Source organism: Urocitellus parryii, chromosome 2 (genome assembly GCF_045843805.1).
Source record: "Urocitellus parryii isolate mUroPar1 chromosome 2, mUroPar1.hap1, whole genome shotgun sequence".
Lineage (NCBI taxonomy): Eukaryota > Metazoa > Chordata > Mammalia > Rodentia > Sciuridae > Urocitellus > Urocitellus parryii.
Window position 1 is genome coordinate 174972228 of NC_135532.1, and position 24945 is coordinate 174997172.

Below are 24945 nucleotides of genomic sequence, written 5' to 3' on the forward strand. Positions count from 1 at the left end.
TTTAAAAGTCTATAATAACGTTAAATTTAAATTTTTTTCAGGTGTATCAAGAGGTCTTCTCAAAAATCTTAATTCTAAAACAAATTGAGTATCAATTTATCATTTGACAATGTACACCAACTTCACAGTAATCTTCTAATTAAATCAATCATCAGTTGACATACATAAGGAAACACATGTAATGCAATAAAATATATTTCTTATTTTAAAATGTTATATAGTGTTTAAAAAAAAAGTAATCCTCAAAACTAGAAGAAACAGATTTTCTAGTTCAGTAGTTTGCTAATTTTGCAAGGTACGTGAAGAAAACGGTCAGAGACAGACCACCTTGTTTTATACATCAGAGATTGTATACAAAATCTAAGACTTTGGAAAAAAGGATCTATCTAGTTTTAAAAGAAAAGGGTTTAAAAACCCACATTTTCAGTTAATTTTGTGGCCTAAAAATGTTAAATAATTTGTATCATATCATTCAATCATTGGCAGTGTCAGGAATTAAACTCAGGACTACTATTTGTCCAATTCTTTAAACCAATGCACAACCTCAAATTTAAGTTCCAGTTTAAGAATTTGAGTTTCAATTTTCCTGTCTGTAAAATAAGATAATTAGACAGGACCATCTCTAAGATCATTTTCCAGGTCTAAAATCCTGACTCCACAAATGCCAGTAATAGAGGTCTGTGTTAAGAGAATGAATATTCTTAAACATGGTTGAATGTATCAAACATCTTCAAGGACTTGAGAGAAATACAAGTCAAATACAGAAATAAGCTAAGAGTAATTCAGTCATTACCTTTTGGGTCCTGAAATATTTACGCAATTTCCCAAACTTTTAATAGTTAATTCTAGACATAACACTGTTATCAAAAACTGCTAAAAAGAAAATAAAATCATAGGAAATGTTTTTTGGTTATTGAATATTTTTAGAACGAATACTGTCCAAACTAAGAAAAACACAAGTCATTGAAGATGTTCAAGTTTCTGAATGTCTCATGTAGAACCAAGTACATCTTTCCCTAAAGTTTAAAACAACTGAATTCAGAGAAGAATTAAGCCTAGCTGACACATAATGGCCACAAATAAAATTTTAATTCCCACCTATTAAAGCCTGAAAGAGGTTGCTCTGAAATATGTTAATAACCCGTTCTATGGAACTTCTGAGCTGTCTATCTTCAGTTTGGCTCAGTTTTGAACGATACTCTTCCAAAAGGTGCAATGCTCTCTGGGTATCTGAAAAGAAAAATGGAGTTTTATTAAAATTATATGTATTTACAAGAAAATATTACTTGCTAAATGATCCTGCAAGACATCTAAACAATTCCCCAAATCCTCCAGGTCAATTGCTATTACTATGTTTATGTATATATATTCCCTAGTATGATCAAGAAAAAATGTAAACATTATCACAGTAGAAAAAAACAGGAAAGTGAGCAGTCTGTAATAAAAACATACTAATAATTTACAATAGTAAAAGACCATCTGATCAAAGTGTTAACAACCTAGTTTCAGATTACCTGATAGGCAAATGCAGATTATCTACAATTTGTCATTATAATCCAAATTTTAAGAGTTTCAAAATATCAGTTCTTAGTATCTCACTGTTGCTCACAAAAGTGAAAGACTAAAACTCAAATTCTGAATTTATAAAGGCATTTCCGAAAAGGGGGTAAAATTGTTTCTCTAACCACTAGAGAGATGTCAAGAAAGTTAAGTTTAACAAACATTTAGGTGTCTCCACCTTTTGAAATGTGAGGCAAGTTACACAAACATTTTTAAAACTGCAAACACAAAACAGATGCACAGTAAAGCAAGTGACATCCACAAGTGTTCCAAAATAAATTCTCACCTTGTTTCCGGACCGGCATTTTTCTCCAGAATCAGGAAGAGGGCACACACCTTTAAAAACACAAAACAGAAAGGAAAAAGAACTAAAGAAAAGAATGTCATTGCAGTTAAACTAACATTTCCCCATTAGTCTCGAAAGGAAAAATCCCCGGCCATATTTCAAAAGCCCACCTTCCAAAAGTTTTCCCAAGTGAAAGGAGGAGCCTCAAACCCAGCAGTGTCAGCCAATGTAAGAAAGCTTCTTTCTAGGGGTGGGTTCCCCTGCAAATTAAGAGCAGACAAAAGTCCGCTTTCAAATTCTCCTCGAAAGCTTCACCCCTTCAAAAGGCACTAAAAGCCAAAAGGGGGGGGGGTCACCTCTCACCCCACACTCCCCACCTGCTACTGCGGGCGAGTGGCTTAAAAGGCACTCCAACCCTTCGCCCCTAAGCCAGCTGAGGCCGAAGAGTGCGCTGAGAGGGATCCGATGGACTGGCCACCCCGCCCTGCTTGGGCCCCCTCCTCTCGCTTGCCTTTCTCCTTGCTCGCCTCCTCCGGGCTACTCCAGAGGGGGCCGGGCAGGGCAGCGGCCGCTCTCCGCGACGCCCTCGCACAGCACATGCACACCTCCGCGGGCCCCCACACCTGCGGCGCCGCCACAAAGTTCCTGTGAGCGGCGTGCACCGGGAGCTGGGGTGCGCCGGGGCCCGACTCGGAGCAGCTCCTCCGCCCTACCCCGCTCCACGTACCCCCGCCCCGCCCCGGGCTGGAGGACTCAGCTGAGGGGGTGAGGGGACGGGGGAGGAGCTCCCCTGGGCGGCCGCACCCCCGCTGCCTCTTCCTCCTTCTCGACCGCTATTGCAGCTTCCTTGCTGCCCGCGGCCCGCAGGCCCACTAACCCACTCGCCCTCTCGCCTCCTATCCGCCCCACCCCCGGAACCTCGCCTCCTTCCGCGCCCCCAGCCGCTCTCCCCCCAAACTTTCCGCCAAGATGGCGGCCCCGGAGCAAGACTGCCGCGCTCCCACGTGACTGCTTTCCCGGCGCTCTCAGCCAATGGGAAGTGAGGAGGCGGCTCGCGCCGAGCCCCGGGCTCACAGCGCTGCTACCTTTGGGTTGGGAAGGGGAGGAGGACCGGGAGGGGGCTGGGGAACGGGAAGGGAGACCCGTAGAGCATCCCGAGGGAAGCGCCTCCTTTAAAGAGGCAACCACCAAAGTGGCTCCGAGGACAAAGGAGTTGACACAAACTCTACAGGTGGTCGGGGGTGGTTTTGGGACAGCCCGTCTTTACCTCGCTATAGCCCACTGGTGTGTCTTGCGGTTCTGAGCTAGTAACGCGCTAGGCCCGGGAGAGCTAAGGTGTGTGAAAACAGAAGTGACGTCGCTTACACTAGATCCAAGATACACAATCCGAGACACCCCGTAACCCTACTGAACACGTGTGAGCAGCACAAGCGCCTGGCGCCCCGGGGGAGCATACCCAACTGGAGAAAGCGGACTCCCAGGGCTGATGGCACCGCCCACGTTAGGGGGCGGTGGAGGGTGGGACTTGGAAGAAGAGTTGCGGGGAGGTGGGGCATCTCTGAGTTGCCTTCACTTTGTACTGATTGTTTTAAAGTTACCTTTCATCTCTCAGTGAAAGACCTGAGAGGTTTCATCAAGAAGGGGAACGTAAACCAGGGAGACTCGTTAACGTGTTAAGAATAATTGAAGGTTTCAGTAGAGAATTTTAAAATCTAAGTGGTTAATTCAAAGTGTGAGTGCGTTTAAGGGCGGCGAGAGAAGTTTCGTTCCTTCCCCAGCCTGCGTTTCCAACCGATCACCCTCTCAGATATCACCCAAATTCAGGCGACCCCTTTAAGAACTCACCTGTGGCCACCTGCTCCGAAGCTAAGTGGCCCTCAGCCCGCACAGCACAAGTTTCTTGTGCACCTAAGAGCAGGATAACTAGGGACTCTGCTCCGAGTCTGAGCCACCCGGGTTGTAGAAGGGGGATCCTGGAAAGCTCTCCAAGTCACTCCTCAGGTCTTCAAGCTGCTTCTGGGTAACAAGGAACTCCCTACTGTGAGCCAGGAAAATTTTCCCCAAGGTCACCGAGAGTTAGTGACTGGAAACCCGCCGGAGAACACGTCTTTGAAAACCGGAAGATTTTCCAATAAACCTGACACCTTTCACTGAGACTATGTCCATTGGCTAATAAAGGGAAAAACCAAAGAAACTTACCCTGTAACTATAACAGCTACTCCAAGGTATGTTGACTACCGGATTTCGTTTTTGGACTGCACCTTGGAATCTTGACTTGTGAGATCCCCACAACTTTAGACCTCATCTAATTCTCAGTTTGAGGTAAAGAAACAGATCTAGAAAAGGAAAACAACTTGCCCAAGGCCATATAGGCTACTCAGTGACAGAATACCTGTCTCCTAGCCTAACTCCTACTCAGGTCTCCAGGCTAGGGCTCTTTCTGATATTTTTGAACAACTTTACAAGTGGTTTGTGGGTATATTGGCAGCAGATCTCTATGCTTTGCTGGATCAAGCATGCTGGAATTAAAGCAATATTGCACAGAGGAAATGTAAGGAGACTCAAAGGAGAGGAGAGGGGGTTATTTAGTATTGAAAATGGTTGAGACTGTGGTTTGGGGGCTCAGTGATAGAGGGCTTGCCTAGCACATGCAAGGCACTGGGTCCTATCTCAGCACCACACAAAAAATAAATAAATAAAATGAAGGTATTGTGTCCATCTATAACTAAATATACTTTTTAAAAAGAATGGTTGATAGCATACATGATATTTTTTACTTCATTGAACTGTGAATAGTTCCCTATTAGAACCATTGTAAGAACAGAATTTCTTCAGATTCAGAAGGAGAAAGAGAAGGTTACCCTCTCCATTTATTCTGATTTGGATGTCAGGTGTCCCCAAAAGCTTCTGTGGAATATTCATTCTTGTGAAATGATTAGATTATGTTAACCAGTCCATCCTAGTTTGAATGAACTAACTGGGGATACATATAGGTAGGACAGGTGTGTAGGGAGGAAGTGGCTCACTGGGGTCTGCCACAGAAAGGTTCATCCTCCCTGTGGTCCCTTCCTCCCTGACCCCCTCTGCTTCCTGGCCACCATGAGTGAACTGGCACTCCTCCATGCCCTTCTGCAATGATGTTCTACATCTACAACAGAGCAATGAAATTGTCTGACCATGGAATGAACCTCTGAAACCATGAGCCAAAATAAACTCTAAAAACAAAGAGGAAGAGTGGAAAACAAGAGATTTTGTCTTTCTCTCTCATCATCCTCTTGACAGCCACATTTGGTTGTCAGTAATGTCCCAAAGCAGGAGCGGACTCAATACTTGTTCTAACCTTAAGAACTAGGACAGGCACAAGCCCAATATGAAAGATCTTTACTATTTGTTTTTCCTTTCTAGTCATCTATATTATTTATTGCTGCATAATAAATTCCTCAAAGCTTAGAAACTTGAAACATGGTAGCTTAATAACTTAAACAGCAGTAAATGTCATCTCACAGTTTGTCTAGTCTAGGAATTCAGAACCAGTTTAGCTGAATGGTTCCAGTTCAGGATCTTATGAAGTTGCAATCAAGTTAGCCACCAGGGCTACAGTCATCTTGTCAATGGAGGATGTCTGAGTTGTTCCTGGAGAGAGAACCTCAACTCAGGACAAGTTCTTGACAAATATCTTAGATGAATTTAAGGACATATTAGAAACACAAGCAGATTTATTTGGGAAAGCAGAGAAATATTCAAGAGAGAATATGGACTATCTCAAGAGTAAGAAGTTTTAGAAGTAAAGCAAAGAATCAACATTCAAGGAAGAATGCAGACCATCTCTGGAACAAGAAGCAATCCCTTACTCTAGAGTGTTAATATTTACACAGGTACAGTAGCTTGGAGCTGGTCTAGAAGTGGAGTCATGTGAAGTTATGCCATTTCAAGCCAGTTTTCCTTGTGCTTGTACATTAAAGGACATCAGCCAAGGACACAGGTTGGGTGCTTCTCTTTAAGACTCAATGTATCTCTCTTTTTCTGTATCCCCAAATTTCTATCTCAATCTGACAACTTAACTGGAATGTCTCATTCAGATGGCTAGTAAATCAATGCTGACTATTCGCAGAAGGCCTCAGTTTCTTCCCTTGAAGAATTTAGGGCTGCTTGAGTGTCTTCATGACATGGTTACTGACTTCCCCCAAAACAAATAATCCAAGAGGACAAGGCAGAAGCCACAATATCTTTCATGACCTAGTCCCAGAAGTAACACTGGCTACTATAATTATTTAATAAACAAGAGGTTTGTCACTCATAGTTCTGGACATTAAAAGTTCAAGGCATCAGCATATTTGATATGTGGGAGCCCTATTCCTCATAAATGACACCTTCTTTTTTTAATATCTTTATTTTATTTTTATGTGTTGCCAAGGATCGAACCCAGTGCTTCATGCATGCTAGGCGAGCGCTCTACCTCTGAGCCACAACTCCAGCCCCATAAATGACATCTTTTTACTGCATCTTCACATGGCAGAAGAAGCAAGCAGTCTCCCTCCGGTCCTTATCCTTTATAAAGGATCCCAGTCATGAGGGTTCCACCTTCATGATCTAATCACCTCTCATAGGCCCAGCCTCTTAGCTTCATTAAGGTTAAGCTTTCAATCTATTAAGTTTGAAGGAGCACAAGCATTCAGATCATTACATAATCAATCATTTCTACAATATTTTCTTGGTTACTTGGATCAAGCCTCAAGGATATAAATACCAGAAAGCAAGAATCATGGGGCCATCTTGGAGGCTGGCTACCACATCATCACAACATACAAGCAATAATATCTGTATTTTTCCAAACAACTTTTATTTTCTCAGTAGGGCCCAATATAGGTCTGATTACATTAAAAATAAACACACACACTTGAATAAAAGAGGTTACTACCACAGCCTATAACATACTGATGGCTAAAGAGGTTTACACAATTTTCCAGCTCAAATTAACTTTCCCTTTGATTTTTTTTCCTGTTCTGGGAATTGAACCCAGGGTTTTATGCTTGCAAAGAAAGCACTCTACTACTCAGCTACATCCTCATTCTCCTTTGAATATCTTAAAAGATTAGGAGTTGAAGACCATAGGGAAAGATTCAAATCTCCCATTCTTTTATTGAAATGTCAGAGGTATGATCTCAAAGAATATTGTGAGAGTTCCAAACCTTCTCTTCCAAACTGTCCTTCTATACGTTACCTTTCTAGCTCCATATCTCTGTCTTTGTCCTCCCTTAGCCTATCCTCTGTAAAGATGCCCAAGCCCTCTGACTCTACTGCATCTTTAGCTCTCAGTTTAGCAGAGTGTGCTGCTTGTGCCAAGGCAATCACTAGAAATGCTTAAAGAAGCAGTTAGCTTAAAGAAGGCTTAGGCCAGTTTAGACTGAAAGAAGTGGAACAGTATCAAGGATGATGGAAGTGAGCATAGTGGTCACACCATCATGTGAACCCAAGGAGCATTTCCTAGCAGCAAGCTATAAAAGAGACCTAGACAAACAGATCAACAACAACAAGGGAAAAAGTGGAGTAGCCAGAGCAATGAAGTTTATGAAACCTTATACCAGGAGGAAAGAATTGAATTGGGCCTATTTCATTGGGAAAAAAGAGGGCTCCTGGGAGCTTGATTTCAATCTTTAAATGAGCTTAATCTATTTCTTCAGGAGACAGAACTACAACCAGTGGAAGAAAGCTATAGGGACATAGAAAGTTTTTCCTTAATATGATTTGTCAGACTTTCCAAAATTCCAAAGAGAAGCCTCATGGTAGAGTTGCCCTTCAGGAAGAAGCTGAAAGAACCCGACAGGGATTCCCTGTCAATGAGTGGTAGATACCCAGATCAAAAGAGTGAACTATATGACCTCTGGGACCACAGTTCTCAGCCCTTGAAACTTTAGACCCTGCTGAATAATAAAATTTTCTAGCTCCAAATTAACTTTTACTGGTACCATTTTATTTACATCAAGAATCCATTTGACCCAGGTTAGGTGGTACCATGAATGGCTTTTTTTTTTCTCATGTATAATTCTTATCAGAATAAAAGATTCACCTTGAAATTAATTCCCTTTAAAATGTGGGTGTTTGTCCTTCTCTATGATAGCCAGTCAGGGTCTGAACTCATGCTTTATAATGATGGACCCACACACACACAAATTTCTTTATTATGACATAATGGGTTCCTAAGTGGCTATGTGTTATAATTGGATCTTGAATATTCCCTGAAAGTTCATGTGCAGAAGGCTTGATCTCCAGCTGATAGTACTATTGGGAAGTGATAGAAACTTTAGGAGGTGAGGTCCTAAAGTTGAAGAAAGTTAGGTCATTGCGGGCATGCCCTTGAAGGGTATGCTGGGATCCCAGCCCCTTTCTGTCTCTGTGCTTCCCAGCTACCAAAAGGTGAGCCACTCTGCTCTACCACATACTCCCTGCCATGATATTCTGCCTCAGCACAGGCCCAACATGATAAGTTCCAGCAACCATAGACTGAAACGCTGAAAATCTGAACCAAAATAACTTTTCCCTTAAAAATTGTTTATCTCAGGTATTTTATCAAGTGATGGAAAAGCTAACACAATGTGGTAATAATAACTGCCTCCCACTGAAACTTGTCTACCCTGATAGTCGTATAGTCCTTCATATGGTGTTCAAAGACAGATTTAACTCAATTTAACCTCATAACAACCTAAAAAATAAACTTAATGGTTATGATTTTCCACTTTGTAGAGGAGGACATCAAGGAAGAAGGGAATAAATAATTTAGTTTAGGACATCACAGCTAGCTGGTAATAGATCTAGGACTAAGTTGAGTTCATTGCTCCCCCCCCCCCATTCATTTGTGATTCCTTTTCTCTATTTGGCCCTTTCTAAATTAAAAACAAAAATTGTCTAAGTGTGTGGGGTGGGTATATGTGTACAAGAGTCAGAGACAGGCAGAGACAGAGATAGAAAGACATAGACTATGAGAGAAAAAGACTGAAAGAGATTTCGATAAAATAAATCCCAAGTAATGGGCTAGTCTGTTATATGTTATTTGAATTATTTGAATGTCTTTAACAGTGGAGATAATTTTGATGGAAATAAGAATATTGTCTCTCACCTCAAAGAAATAAATATCCATACTTTGGTTATATGTTATGACAAAATGAGTTGTATTCGTTTTCTTTCTTTCTTTTTGGGAGGTACTTTTTTCCTAGTGAAGCTGTAGCTTCCTTCTCTCTTTCCTTTACCTAGAGTATACACGAGAAGTTGTATAGCTGTATGGGGTGTCCAACCTGAAAGGGCCCTTTAGAGACCATCACAGACATGTAAAGTAAACTACAGAGAAGCTCCCAGACAGCATCATCACACAATTATCAAAGGACTTTTCGCCCTGATAGCAGAAAGCTACCAACATTTTAGGAGTAATCAATCTTCCTCTTAGAAAAGGGAGTAGGAATAAGGGAGGAATTAGTAATCTTTCCTAAAGATACATTTCTAAATTTAACCAAATTTGCCTTTCTGCTTTTGAAGAATTCATGGAATTGATGGAACCACAGAATTTCATATTGAAGTCCTCAGGATTATACTGAAAATCTCCTTTCGTGACAGTCTCCTCACCCTACTCCCTCCAGGAAGATTACCAGTGTCTATTTAAGAAGGCTTGGGGTAGGGCTTCTCAATCAGATTATGGTTTTACAGGCAGATAACACAAACTTAATTAGAATTTGAAGAAACACTATTAAAATATTAGGAAGTCACTTGTATTCCATCTCTAAGATGTGACCTAACAGAATTCTGGTAAGTAAAAGAAGCTAAAAAATTTTTCATAATTGGACATGGATTGAGTAACCAATTGAGTAACCAGTCTCCTTTATGATGGACAACTGGGACAGCTTTCCTAAAGAAGGAATTCTGTGATCCTCTTTCATCTGAGGGATGGGACACTCACTAGAGCTGTAATTTTCCTGTTCTTTATGTTGTATGACTCAAAATATTACCTTTCATTTTACACTCACAGGAAGAACAGTAATAGATAAAAAATCCCTTATATCTTACTTTCTATTTAAATTTCCTTTAGATAAATTTCCCCTCAAGATAATTTTATCAACTGGTATTAATAATTGAGATTAAAATATCCTTTACTTTTGATAAATAAATGAGGCTATAGAGACATTTTCAAATACACTTTGAAAAATTTCCCAAGTTGGAAAACTGCAAATTAACACATGAATACATAAAGCCAAGCCCAGAGGGAGTGGGGGATAATATCATAACTACTACAAATAAATAATTTAAAAGTGCAGGGAGCATTGCCAATTACTTATGAAGGTGAAAAAAAATAGTTTAAGAACATAGGATGAGCATATATTTAAGAAAAAATGTTGACATAATAATTTCCCTTGGGTTCCAGGGAGCAGAATAAATCTTTAATTCTTTTTTCTCTCAGAAAAAAAATCACACTTAAAATATTAAAACAAGAAAAAAAAACTTGTTTCTTCATCCTCAGTGAAAATAAGAGTATTTAATAAACTCACAAGAAAAGAAGTAAATGGAGAATTAGTCCAATCCAAGTTCCTAGGTTGGGAGTTGGGAGATGGGAAAATGTAGGTACAAACAAACAAACAATACAGGGAGAACACACACACACACACACACACACACACACACTTTGCTCAATTTATGAGGGCTTATGTCCTGATAAGCCCATTGAAAGTTAAAAACATCCCCAAACTGCTTTCAATACTTTGAAGCTACTAAACATCATAGTTTAGCCTAACCTACCTTACATATAAACACTTAATATCAGCCTATGGTTGGGTAGAATCATCTAAAACAAAGCCTATTTTATAATAAAGTGTTGACTGTCTCAGTAATTTATTGAATACCTATCTCCAAAAAACACTGCAACTCAATACACTATAGAACATCATTGCTTAGCCCATGAAGGGCTGGCTGGCTAGAAGCAATTATGTCACAAGAGAGCAACATAGGGCATATAACTCCCTCCAGGAAGATTACCAGTGTCTATTTAATAAGGCTTGCAAAAAGATCAAAATTCAAGCTTTGAAGTATGAGTGTTACTTTCACACTGACATAAAGTCAAAAAAATCATAGTCAAACTATGGTAAGTCAAGGACTGTAGAAACGGGTGTAACATAAATGTTAACATGTTCCTTATGCCTGATGAATACAAAGTTGTTCTGTTTACTCTTGTGTATTTTTGTGGATATTTGAAATATTTCTTAATTAAATGTTTAAATGAACAAACATACACAAATAGTCAGGAGCTGTGGATAGAGCTCAGTGGTAGAGTGCTTGCCTAGCATATATGAGGCCCTGGGTTGAATCCTCAGTACTGAAAAAAAGTTGTTTTGTTTTGTTTTTCAGGTAAATTGTCTTGAAGGGCTCATGAAATTAAAGCTCTAGATTCCACTGAAGATGAATGTTATAGTTTGGACCTGGAATGTCCCCCTAAGGCCCATGTGTTAAAGGTGTGGTTGGCAGCTTGTGAAGCTATTGAAAGGTCCTAGGGTTGAGGGGTTGGTGGGGGGGCTCATACTAAGGGGATGAAGGGCTTTTTTTTAATTAATGAAAATCAGAATATTAAGCATACTGAAGCCATTAGATTATCCACTTTAAATGAGTGAATTGTAAGGAGGGTGAACTATATCTGGATAAAGTTGCTTTAAAAAAAATGCCAGGCTAAAACTATGGAACCAACCTAGGTGCCCTTCAACTCACACACACACACACACACACACACACACACACATATGTGTGTGTGTGTGTGTGTGTGTGTATTCCATTGTGTATATATACACAATGAAAGGTTACTCAAGCCTTAAAAAGAATGAAATATGGTATTTGCTGGTAAATGGATGGAGCTAGAGACTGTCATGCTAAGAGAAATAAGCCAATCCCGAAGAACCAAAGGCTGAATGTTTTCTCTGACGTGCAATTTACAATGGTGTGTGGTGGGGTGCAACTCACTGGGAAGAATAGAGGTACATGGGATTAGACAGAGGGGAGTGAAGAGAGGGGAGGGGGTACAGGGGTAGGAAGGATAGTTGAACAAATCATACCTTATTACTCTATACACATATGTGATTACATGACTGATGTAACTCTACCCCAAGTACAACCAGAAGAATGAGAAGTTATACTCCATTTATGTATAATGTGTCAAAATGCATTCTACTGTCAAGTATAACTAATTAGAACAAATTTTTAAATGTCAGGCTAGTCACCTTATTGCCCTTCAAGAATGTTGACCAGTAAACAAGCTCCTCCCATATCGATGGAGTTTCTAATTAGTTCATCTGTCAACCAGAAGAGTCAACCAAGGATCATCAGACATTTGGGCAATCCTTCCATCACTGAAGACAGAGACCATAAATGGACAATGAGAGGAAGAAAGGAAAGAAAGAAACTAAGTAACAGAGGAAAATGGAATTCAGATCAATGCAAAATATATACAAAAAATTCAGAAAATCATAATTAATATCCTCTGAGAAGATATTCCATTCATAAAGCAAGAAGACTATAAGCAAAAGAAAGAAAAAAAATTCTTGAAAAGAAGTTGGGGTAGAAAGGGAGAAAGATAGAATAAGAGGAAAATGAAAGGTTTGGTCTTCAAGGGATATCAAACTATAGGTATTCCAGATGAGAGACCAGGAAAAATATCAGGAAAAGAGTAACAAGTAAACAATACAAGAAATTTATCAGACCTGAAAGGGGTCTACAAATCAAAAAGTTCTGCTGAGCAAAAAAGTAAAAACACCCACACCAAAATATCAATGTGATATTTTATCTGGTACTGGGTATTGAACCCAGAGGCATTTTATCATTGAGCCATATCCCCAGCCCTTTTTATTTATTTATTTTTAAAATTTGGGACAGGGTCTCACTGAGTTGTGGCCTCGAACTTGCAATCCTCTTGCCTCAGCCTCCAAAGCCACTGGAATTACAGGCATGCACCACTGCACTTGGCTCAAAGTTTATATACAAAGAATCAGAACTCTAAAGCATTGAAATTAGAAACCTGAAATGATGTATTTAAAATTCTAAGGAGAAATGATTTTCCTCAAGGTTATACATCGAACCAGATCAATCTGGTTAAAACTAAAAGAAAAAAATCAGTGTCAAAAGAAAAAAAACCTCCCATGCCTACCTTTTAAGGAAGCTTCTAAATGAATATGCTTTAGCAAAACAAGGGCAGAAACCAAGAAAGAGAACATATACAAGAAACAGAGCATTCAACATGGAATAGCTGGAAAGAATTCCCAGGATGCTAGATTGAGACAATTTCAGCTATACAGTTATATTTGTTTGGAAGGGAACTTTGAGAGAAATCAAAGCAGTTTAGATTAGATGATTGAAGGATTCCAAAATTCATGGAGCCAACAGAGAAGCATAAACCAAGTAAACTTGATCATATGGAAAATTATATCAAGAAGAGGCTTTCGGGACAAATGCCAGCAAGGACACAATTAACAAGAAAGAAGGTGGTGGGCTGGGATCGTGGCTCAGTGGCAGAGCGCTTGCCTCATATGTGTGAGACACTGAGTTCCATTCTCAGCACCACATATAAATAAATGAATAAAATAAAGGTCCATCAACACTTAAAAAAAAAAGAATGAATGAAAGAAGGTGGTAAGGTATGGTGGGGGAGTATCAGGCTGGGAGCTAGAAGAAATGAATTCCAGGTCTAGTTTTGCCACCCACTTCCTGTGTGGATGACCTGGGAGAATCACTTCATCTTCATCTACTTCACTTTCCTCATTTGCAAAATGAAGAAGTAGGGCAAACTAATCATACTCCAAGATCTTATTCCCCTTTAAAGGTTTATGATTTTATAACACTTTCACAAAACATTGCAAAAGTAAGCTGCTCTAATTCATAAAACTGCACTTACTTTACTACTTAAACTTCCATCTTATTTTTCCCTGTTTAAAATAAAAGTGCCTTTTAAACTTTGAAAGAGAGAGAGAGAGAGAGAGAGAGAGAGAGAGAGAGAGATTTTCAGGGGTGTAGGAGGGGGCTCTATTAACTTTGGAAAAATAAATTGTGTAAGAAAGATAGTACAATTATTGAACACAGTCTCAAAAGTACAGTATTTTTGTAGTCTTAGCAAGGAAAATGATATAATGATTAATAAGATTAAACAACAAAAATAAATATAATTGTAAGTGAAGAATGAGGAAGACGAGTGCAAGAAATAACTTTTTAAATTACTGTAAGGTTTAAAGTACTCTCTGACTTTTAAAACTATTTGTATGCAATAATTTGATTAAAAATAAAGATTATTTTTAAATATATATAAAGAGCAGTTTGATGATGCACATTGCCTATCATGCTCCCTTGAATCCATACGCAGAATTCTGATCCTAAATGCATACGTGAGGAATTTGCCAAGACCCAGATGTGGCTGTCATATGCTGCTATTGCTGCTGCAGTGGCCACTCTTCCTGAAGAAGTGTTTAGAAGGAAACCCCATGGCTGAAGACTTGGGAGTTCAAGTTCAAACCTCAAGTCTGTGTTTATGTAGTATAGCAGGCAAACTATTTAGTTTAACTTGTCAAAAATTATTTGGTTATACATTGGTGAAGAAAAGGCTTCAGCAATGAATGTGATGCCAGAAAAAGAAATATTAATAACAATGTTTTTCATGCCAGTCTTTTTAGACAAAACAACATTTCAGGACCCCTGAAGATCTGTGCACTATTTTAGAGCCACTGAAAAATAAAACAAACAAAAACCTATAGAATTACTTGTCTGAGGATGATTTTCTGTATCCCACTTTCTAATTATTTTCAATTTACTAATCCATACCACAAAGTTTTTCATAAATAAAGTTGGCAAAGAAAGAATCTGAAAACACTTTGCTCCAGGGACTGATATTCTGGTTAAGTTTTACTGAAGATGACATTTTCATTAGCACTGCTAATGAACTATGCTTATTCCATTTGGGAGCTATGATTTGTTAAAAGAATTAAAAGTTTGGAAAAATACCAAAAGAATTACACTCATTCTTTTTGAATATGACCACCATATTTCCAATAGAAAATTAGTGAGTATCCCCTAAAGTCATGGTAGTTTTTAAACCCTGCATAATTCGGTGTATTGCCTTCAGGAGAGCATTGCACCATTGCTCATCGGAAGGATAATGCCAGTATAATATCATCATAATAGCTCTACTCTGAAGCATAAACCAGTCAGATGAAACACCAGAATAAGAAAGGCAAAAATTATTTTGGTGAATCATTCTTGTTCTTTGGATTGGTGACTCCATACTGAGCTAGTAAAGAATGTAGCTAGCGCCTTACTTTGAAGAATCTTCCAAGGAAATCATGCAAGAGTACACAATTCCTGTAATTGGTCTCCAGTCTTCATGATCTCTGTTCATGAAGTGGTCTGTTCACAAAGCTTTGCAAATTAATTGTGAACAAATTAGGAAGGAGTGAAAACTCAAACACAAGGAAGATCTCTTTGGACCACTGTTTTTGAGTCCCTTCTTTCCATTGTGATCTTATATTGGGAATTTGGGTGTGACTGGTGCTGTTCTGATCCAAAGTACCAGGAAGTTCAGATCAGGGCGAGGGCAAAGTCTGGCCAGGCTCTGAGGCCAGCTTATTCATGTATCTTTTTTCAGGCGGGGAACACTTAAGGAACACAACTAGGTTGCTGGGAGTTGTTAGAGTCCCCTAAAAATTAACAAGTTTGTATGGTCAGGAAAATTGTAGTGTGTTTTGGGTCTGAGCTCTGAGCCCCAAATCTCACTACATGCCTTATATGTTTGGTCATGGAGAGAAGGTATGCAGAACTGAGCAAGGGAGACTCCTATGGAGAGAAAGCACTTATCCCAGAATACATTATTCTCAAGGAAGAGACTGCCTTAAAACTCCTGACTGCAGCCTTGTTTAATGTAAAATCACTTTCTAGAAAAGTGTTCCCACAGTGGTTTGCATTATAGAAATACCAAACACTTGAGCTAAGTGAGAGCTAATGCTGGCAGCAGGGGAACTGCATTAGTCCCTCTACACCAAGGAAATCCCTCCTGTCCAAGGAGCCTGTATAGGAATGCAGTGCCCTCAGTGGTTCCAGAAGGAACCTGAATCCCAGAGGCTCTAGAGGTTAGTTAATGCTTTAAACTCGGGTTGCCCATTTTCAAGTAGGAAATATGAACATGTTAGGAACAAGAAAGGCTTAATTTTTTAATCAGTTCAATGTAGTTCAACGACATTTAATACTGTCTATTCACATATCAATACAACTGGGTATGACCTAGCTCTTGCCCTCTAGGAGCTTATAACTAAATGAGTCAATAGGAACAGATTAAGTAAATAAATGTGATATTGGATAAGAGAGCAAACCCTAGGCTGAACCTTGATAAATTAGTCAAAGGAAGAAAGGCAGCGATGAGGACTGGGAAATTCAGAGGCAAGCTATTCAGAGCAAAAGTGCATGCTAATATTACAGATTTTAGGATTCTAAATTTCTCGTCTCTGCCGCCCCACCCCCCCCACCCCCCACCCCCGCCACCCACTTCTTCAGTAAAATTATAATGCAGGGTTGGGGTTGTAGCTCAGTGGTGGAATGCTTGCCCAGGACGTGTGAGGCGCTGGGTTGGATCCTCAGCACCACATTAAACAAACAAACAGATAAACAAATAAAATAAATAAGGGTATTGTGACAATCTAAATTCAAAATAATTTTTTTTTTAATTATAATGCATCCTCTGTAGATCCAGGCCCATTCCAAGAATTTAGTTCAACAATTTCTCTGTTTTCTGAGATAAAGAGTTTGAGTTTCTGCAGTTATGAGGGAAAGCATCATGACCTTCATAGTTAGAAGCTGTATTTAGCATCTTCAAGAAGTCCCTGATGAAGCATTCCATACTATGCAGAGGGCTGGAATTTAACCTTTCCCTTCCTTCCTTCTTCCCCCTTTAGTTTTCATGTCTTCAACAGTTCTCTGTCAATCTTATTTCCCTCCCTTTTCATTCCTTGCCCCTGAGTATTTCCAAAATGATCTCATTTCATAAACCAGTGAATTCTAAGCTGAATTTAGGTCTCTAAGACCATCCCATTCACTAGAAACCTTGGAGTTCCCAGCATACTTTGTTCCCAGAGTACTTAAATATCTTGACATCAGACTATTTTGGGAGTGATCCGTCAAGCAAGTGGATTTAGAAAGACAGCCTAATTGAGCAAAAGACTGAAAAGGATAGACGGGCAGAGAGAAGGATAGGGAGGAGGTGGTAGTAAGGACTAGGGGACTTCCTGGGTTAGCATTTGCTCTTATTCCCCTGCTCCTTCTGCAGAGCCAGGTAAACCTGTATGGGGATTATTAGTTTTTGGACTGAAAAGAAAAGATAGATGCAACTATCCAAGTTGTTGTTGTTGTTTTAATTTGCCATTGATGGCATGAATCCAGTCATCACTTTTTTCTTTAATAACATTTTCCTCTAGTTTGTGTGCTCATGAAGAAACATTAAAAAACAGAAAAGCACTAAGGGAACAAAAATTAACCAAAATGACACAACCTAAAGATAACTGCCAACTAACATTTGTTGTAGATATTTCTAGTATTTTCCATGCATATACATTTTTCTTACAAAAATAGCATCATACATGTTATTTTGTAGACTCATTTTCTTTCTTATGGAAGTTACATTTATTTTTCAGATTCAAAGCGGTTTAGCACAAGAAACTGATAGAATATTAAAGGCCTATATGAATAATATTAATTCCTTGGTCATGTTTGTTACAATTCAGTTTATATTATGATATTGATGATTCACGTAGATGTTTCCTCATTTAAGATGATTATTAAATACATATCATATGTCTACATAAACATACATCTGCTAAGCTGGAAATCTGTCAATCTGAGTGATTCTGTCAATATTCTGCCCTTAACTCAGTGAGAAAATCAACTCAATACTGCTTTTCTAGATAAAGTTCAAATTCTTAAACATGGTGTGTAGGTCCTGTATTGTCTGGACTAGCTAGCGATATACAACCACCATGCATTTCCCAGAATTCACCATGCTCTCCTGAACTTTGTATACTTTGAAAATGATATTTTTGGAGGAGGGCTTGAAACACTCTCTCCCTTTAAAATATTCCTGCTCTAAAATATTTTTAAACAATTTTAACTGTGGTAAAATACACATAAAATATACTATCTTAATCATTTTTAAGTGTAAGTTCTGTCATGTTAAATACATTCACATTGTTGTGAAAACAATCTCTGGAACTCTTCATCTTGTAAACCTGAAACTCTATACCAATTAAACAACACCCCATCTACCTCTCCTCCAGCCCTGGGCAAACACTCTTCTATTTTCTGTCTCTAGGAATTTACTACTTTAGGTCCCTCCTGTAAAGGCAATCATACATTATTTATGTTTTTGTGACTGGCTTATTTCATTTAGCATGATTTTCTCAAGGTTCATCCATGTTTTAGCATCTGTCAGAATTCCCTTTCATTTTAAGGTTGAATGATGTTACATTATACTTATATAAACACATTTTGTTTATCCATTCATCTGTTGAGGAATGCTTTGGGTTGCTTCTACCTTTTGGATATTATAGGTAATGCTGCTGTGAACATGGATGTATAAATTATCTCTTCACAATGGCTTTCAATGTATATATTGAAATATCTATATCTATATATCTATAACTGTGGAAGTATAAGTACTTCACTGGATCATACAGTAACTCTTTTTGGTAGTCTCCTTTTCAAACTTTGTTCTTTTTTTATACTTCTTTTCTTCAGATTAATAAAAAATTAATATTTTACAAAACTGTTTTTAATAGCCATAGAACAATTCTTCAAATGGCCATAGTTACTGAATTGGTTGCTTCCAAGTTTCCATTATTAAAAACAGTGCTAGATGAATGAATATTCATCCATAAGATGAAATTGTGGAAGTGGAATTGCTAGGTGAAAGGGTGTGCATTTTTTGATGCATAGTGTTGCAGTGCATGCACAAGCTTCTAAAAGCTATTTTTTATAGAATATCAATGTCTGTTGCTAATGTCCTGCAGGCAACAGGGCATTGGATCATGTGTGTTTACAACTTAGTCTGCAACTTAAGCATCTCTGGTCTCTCTAAACTTCACTCCAGGAATATAAATGTTGTATCTAAATTCTTATTCAGAAGTGAAAGATGTTATGAATGTCATCATTCCCAATAAGCAAAATTAATGACCAGATCTTGCTACTTAAATTAAAAAAAAATTTTTTAGTTGTAGATGGCCACAATATTTTCTTTCATTTATTTATTTTTATGTGGTGCAACAGATAGAATCAAGTGCCTCATATGTGCTGGGCAAGCACTTTGCCACTGAGCTACAACCCCAGCCCTAAAGTCCATTTAAAAATGGTCCTCCCCAGTAAACATAAAAAGTTCTCTCAACATTGTGTATTACTTTTCACTTTATAAGCCACTGCAGCTAATGTTTTCTTAGATAGTCCTTATAATTAGTTACTGTTTTCCTCAGTCTACACAGAAGAAATTGAGGCTGAGAGAAGTGGCTACTAGCCTGAGGTCATAGAGCTGATAATCAGGGTTTTCTGCTTTCAAATTCCTTGCTTTTCAAATTACAGATGATTCATTCACCAGTCCTGACATCTTTTCATAATGAGTAAGCACAGTACAGATTTTCTAAAACTCTTTTTTTTTTTTTCAAGCCAGCAAGATATGGTCAAGGTTTGGAGAAAGTAACTGAAAGCTGTGATTTAATAAGAAGCCATTTGTGGCCTACATAAGGCATGTATGTAAAATGAAAGTGGTGTTCCTCCTTTCTCCTAGGATTGTGATATTCTTCAGGGTGCTGGTACAAGATGGTATTGAACTTGGTGAATTCTGGGGTTAGCCTACTTGGATTTGAGCCTGGGCTACACAGTACTTATGTGATCTGAACAAGTTACTCTTTCTGTACTTTCATTGGCATAACAAGAGCTGCCATCTCAGAGGATGGTTGTGAAGATTGAATGAGATAATGTCAACAACTGGTACATGGTGACATATACTAATTTTTGCTACCAGGTGCTGAGGACTTGGACAACACTGTTCCTCTATTTTATCCTGGGGAGGAGGGTACATGGAAGGTGCTGGTGGAGAACAAAGGGGAAAATAGCCTTTTCCCATTGCCCAGATGATTAAAGAAGCTTATTACAAGACTTCTTTAATAGACTGTAAACTCATATTATTCAATTCAAAATACTTTTTAAAATTTCCCAGTTATTTCTTCTGTTATCAACAAGTTATTTCAAAGTTATGTTGTTTAATTTCAAAATGACTGGGGAATATCCAGACATCTTTTGCTTTAAAGAGTCAATTTTAATTTAAGTAAATTATAAAAAAAATTTAAAAATCTTTCCTATTTGCCCATAAACTTATCATTTCCAGAACTCTTCATTCCTTATATAAACCTGAGTTTCTGTCTGGTTCATTTTCCTTCAGCCTGAAGAAAATTCTTTCAATGTACTTCTCTGCTGATAATTACTTCTCTCTGCTTTTGTTTATCTGAAAATGTCTCTATTTCAAACTTCATATTTAGGGGATATTTCACAGGATACAGAATTCCAGGATGGCCATTTTTTGTTAACTTTCAGCAGTTTAAAGATGTCATTCTTTAAATTGCATTTTAAATTGCACTTTTGTCTTGCATTGTTTCTGAAGAGAAATTGACATAAAATCTTTGTTTCTTTGTATGTACTATGTCTTCAGTCCCCTGTCTTTTTAAGATTTTCTTTTTTCTCCTGGGTTTTAGCAATTTTATTAGGATATAGCCTGGTACAGATTTCTTTGTTATTTATTCTGTCTTGTGGTTTATTGAGCTCTCAGATCTGTGGGTTTATAGTTTTTCAGCAAATTTGAAATATATTTGGCCATTATTGTTTCCTCGGTACTTTTTCTGCCTTCCCTCAGGGACACTTACACATGTTAAACATCTTGATATTATCTGACAGATCAGTAAACCTTGTGGGTTTTTTTTTTTTTCCTGTCTGGAAAGTTTATAATGCTATATGTTTAAATCCATTAACTTTTTTTTTTTTTGCAATGTCTAATCTACTACTAATCACATGTAACCATGAACATTTCATTTCAGATGTATTTTTTTTCAGATGTATTTTTCAACTTCACAAAGTTCCATTTGGCTCTGAAGATTAAAAAAAAAAAAATCCTAGGGTCATTATGTTCCACCAGCAGACTCAGACTGCTGCTTGTAAACACCAATCTGTTCATAAGAAAAACACTGTTGAATCTTCCTAATTTTCAGCACAAGATCTTTCTTACTCTGGGAGAAACTGACAAGTTGGTAGTGGTATCACATAGCCTTTCGTCTTCCTTAAACAATTTAACAAAAGAATCCAGGCAGCTAACTCTTGAAAGACAATCAGGTTTGTATGCATATCAACATTTTTTTGAGGTGGAAAATCTGCTTTTTTTTCTAAAAGCCGGAATGGAAGAGGTCATAGATCAGTAAGAAGTCCTTAGACTTCTAAACTTCTATGACTCTGGGCAAGTCACTTATTTTTGTCTGAGCATCAGTTTTCTCATCTATAAATTGGAAATAGTAACTCCTGTCCCAATTTCCAGGAAAGGATGTAGTGCAAGTCATGAAAGAGTCTGAAGGTAAAAGTGCCATACAAACAAAGGTGTTATTCCTGTTGCTTCTGTTCTGCAGAATCTTCTCCTTCTGGAACTTTTTTGGTAGAAGCCAGTACTTCCTCAGTACTTGTTCTCAGTTTTCCTCTTTGCCTCAGGCTCCAGGCAGTCAGCCCATTCATGAGGATATCCACTAGACATGTTCATAGCAGCTTTAGTTGTAATAGCTCCAAATTGTAAACAACCCATGTTATGTTTTGGATATGAGGTGTCCCCCCAAAAAACTCATGTTAGGCAATGTAGGAATGTTCATAGGTGAAATGATTAGATTATGAGAACAATAACCTCATCAGTGGATGGCTCTATTTGATGGATTAGTAATTTGAAAGGATTACTATACTGAGTGGTAACTATAGGCAGGTAGGCTGTGGCTGGAGAAAGTAGGTAACTGGGATGTGTTTTTGGGGTTTATATTTTATCCCTGACACCTTGCTCTTTTTCTGCTTCCCAGCTGCAATGAGCTGAGCTGCTTTCCTCTGCCATCACCTCTTGCCATGATGTTCCGCCTTACCCTAGGCCCAGAGCAATGGAGCCTGCCCACCATGGACTAAACCATGAACCCAAATAAGCTTCTCCTCTAAGCTGACTCGACCCAACCCAAAGTGTTCATCAACAGAAGAATGGATAAACAAATTGTGGTATAGGTTGAACGTCCCTAATTCAAAAGTTCAAAATTTGAAAAGTTCCCAAATCCAAAACTTGAATGCTGACATTATGCCACAAGTAGGAAACTCTACCCCTGGCTCATGTGATGGGTCACAGCCAGAACCAAGTACCTTAAAAATATTGTAAAATTTCCTTCAGGCTATGTGTATAAGGTATACAGGAGACATAAATGAACTTCATGTTTATATTTGAGTCCCCTCCCCAAGATATCTCATTACATATATGCAAATATTTTAGAATCCAAACAATTTTGAAATATGAAATGCTTCTGGTCCAAAACATTTTGGATAAGGGGTATTTAACCTGTTTATCGATATAATGGAATATTTCTCAGCAATAAAAGGAATTAATTATTGATACATGACAACATGGATGAATATCAAAATAACTATGCTGAGCATAAGAAGCCAGACCCTGCCCCCTCAAGAGCATGATCTCATTTATATCATATTCTAGAAACTCTAGACAAATCTATAATGATAGAAACAAGATCAGTGGTTGCCTTAGGATGGGTTGAGGGGTGCAGGCAAGGGATTACAAAAGGCCACAAGGAAACATTTGGAAGGGGTAAAGTATTTGTTAATTGTTATTTTGGTGATGGTTTTAGTGTATATTCTTTGGTTTAAACTTATAATACTGTACACTTTTAATACCAGCAGTTTCTTTTATTCAATTTCTTTTATTCAAACAACAAAGCTGTTTTTGAAAAGCTAGCAAATAGTCTGTTTCTTGTAAAACTAAGCATTTACTTACTAAGCCATTTTACTCTTTGACATTTATCTCAGAGAAATGAAAACTTATATTCACACAAAAACTTTATGTAAGTATTCATAACAGCTTTATTCATATTAGCAAGAAACTAGAAATAACACAAATGTTCTTCAGTGGGTGAATGTCTACAGAGACTGGTCCATTCCTACAATATTGTATTACTCAGTAGTACATAGGAGTGAGCTATTGATGCATGCAACTTGGAAGGATCCTAAGGGTATTGTAGGTAGTGATAAAAGATGATCTCAAAAGATTGCATTGTCTTTGATTCCATTTATATAATATCCTCAAATGACAAAAGTATGGAGATGGAGAGCAGATTAGTGGTCATCAGGGGACAGGGACATGTTAGGTAGGTATGACTATAAAGAGGTAGCACAAAGGAGTTCCTTTGTGGTAATGAAATAGTTCAGTATCCTGATTATTGTGGTGGTTATATAATCTATACATGGGGTCAAATTGCATAGAACTATACACCCCCCCCCCAAATTAGTCCATGTAAATACTGCTGAAAACTGAATACGGTCTGTAGTCTATTTAACAGAATTGTACCAATATCAGTTTCCTGGATATTGTACTGCAGTCATCCACTTTGGGGATGTTGGACATAAGGAACTCATTAATTAGGTTCACAACTTCCTGTGAGTCTATAAACATTTTAAATTTTTAGAAATTTTAAAATTAATAAACAAATATAATGTGGATGAAAAACTCTGTTGGAGACCTCAGGTTGGGCTGGTTATTTTATAGTTCTTTAAGACAATTTTTTTTCCCTTGAAGCTAAATTTCTTTAATTAAGTTGCTGGTAGGAGATGAAGAACAAATGAACTCATATTCTTCTCCATATTAAACAAAGGCAGAAATCCAAAAATGCTGAACAAGTCTATGAACATGTGGTACTTGATTGGTCTTATTTGTTCAAGGCAGAAACCGCTAGAATGTGCATTTAAAGAGGGTGGGGATGGTATCTTTATAATTCTAGCTGCTAGCATAGGGCTTCACTCATAGGAAGAGACCAGTAAAGGTTTTTGGAAGGAACAAATATAGGGAAAGAGGGGAAGAGAGGTACAAAAAGGGGAAGGAACTGACAAGCCTTAGACAATGTTTTCTCTTTCATGTCAGTACAGGAAGGTTGTGGTTGGTTAGTGACATATCAGTGTACAGGACCAATTCCAGGTATGGGGGATGGTGCCGGGAAGGTAGGAAAAGTGCCCCTACATAGCCTCTGCATCCTTAGAAAATGAAAATCGACTGTTGCTGGACTTTCATTTTACCAGGGGCAAGGGTGCCTGGCTGAGGCTGCATCTGTGTGAGGGGTCTTGAGAGAGCCCGTGAAGCTGATTGTAGTGGGGAAATGTTAAAGGGTGAATATGAGGTGAAGTTCTGAGTTAGAGCATCGATTCAGTTACACCTGAGCATACACCAAACCCAGTCCAGAAGTCAGGTGTGGAACCCAAGAGAAACCTGGAATCAAGAGGGAGAAGGGAGCCTGCCAAGTGTGATGACGCAGGCCTGTAACCCCAGCAGCTCAGGAGGCTGAGACACAAGGACAGGGAGTTCAAAGCCAGCTTCAGCAATTCAGTGAGGTCCTAAGCAACTCAGTGAGACTCTGTTTCAAAATAAAACAGGAAAAGGGTTGGGGAGGTGGCTTAGTGGTGAAGCACCCATGGGTTCAATCGCCAGTACCAAAATTTAAAAAAAGTCAGAAGGGAGCAGAATGGGCATGGCTCAAAGACAAATGGGACATCGAAATAGGGAGGCAGCTGTGGCCCTTGTCTGTGCCTGGGACCCTGCAGGTTTGACTAAAAGGCACAGGAAGAACTGACTCCTTAATTGGTTATTTATTATGTAAAGGAGTTAAGAGACTATGGTGTTTTCTAAAACTATCTTGGACTACTCAAAATGTCAGGCAAATAGTAAATATTTATGTAAATTCTAAGGGCTTCTTTCTTCTATCCTACTTTGGAGATTGTGCAAT

General features: G+C 38.4%; 2 protein-coding genes across 8 annotated transcripts in view; one reads left to right on the plus strand and one right to left on the minus strand.

Annotated features, from left to right (window-relative positions):
- Dlg1 (discs large MAGUK scaffold protein 1) overlaps positions 1-3209 on the minus strand; it is a 263303-nt gene extending 260094 nt beyond the window's left edge. For 6 of the 7 annotated variants that reach the window (XM_026379203.2, XM_026379202.2, XM_026379201.2 and 3 more), the window contains exons 1-3: positions 2358-2749; positions 1847-1896; positions 1099-1230 (exon numbers count right to left, since the gene is read on the minus strand). In XM_026379203.2, coding sequence (XP_026234988.1) covers positions 1099-1230; positions 1847-1865 — 151 coding nt within the window. In that variant the 5' untranslated portion in view covers positions 1866-1896; positions 2358-2749. Of the gene's footprint in view, positions 1-1098; positions 1231-1846; positions 1897-2357; positions 2750-3113 lie in introns of those variants that run through there. The other variant, XM_026379198.2, reaches the window with a different exon arrangement.
- The window catches only part of Apod (apolipoprotein D), a 356333-nt gene that overhangs the window by 9204 nt on the left and 322184 nt on the right, over positions 1-24945 (plus strand). The gene's annotated exons all lie outside the window — the stretch shown is intronic.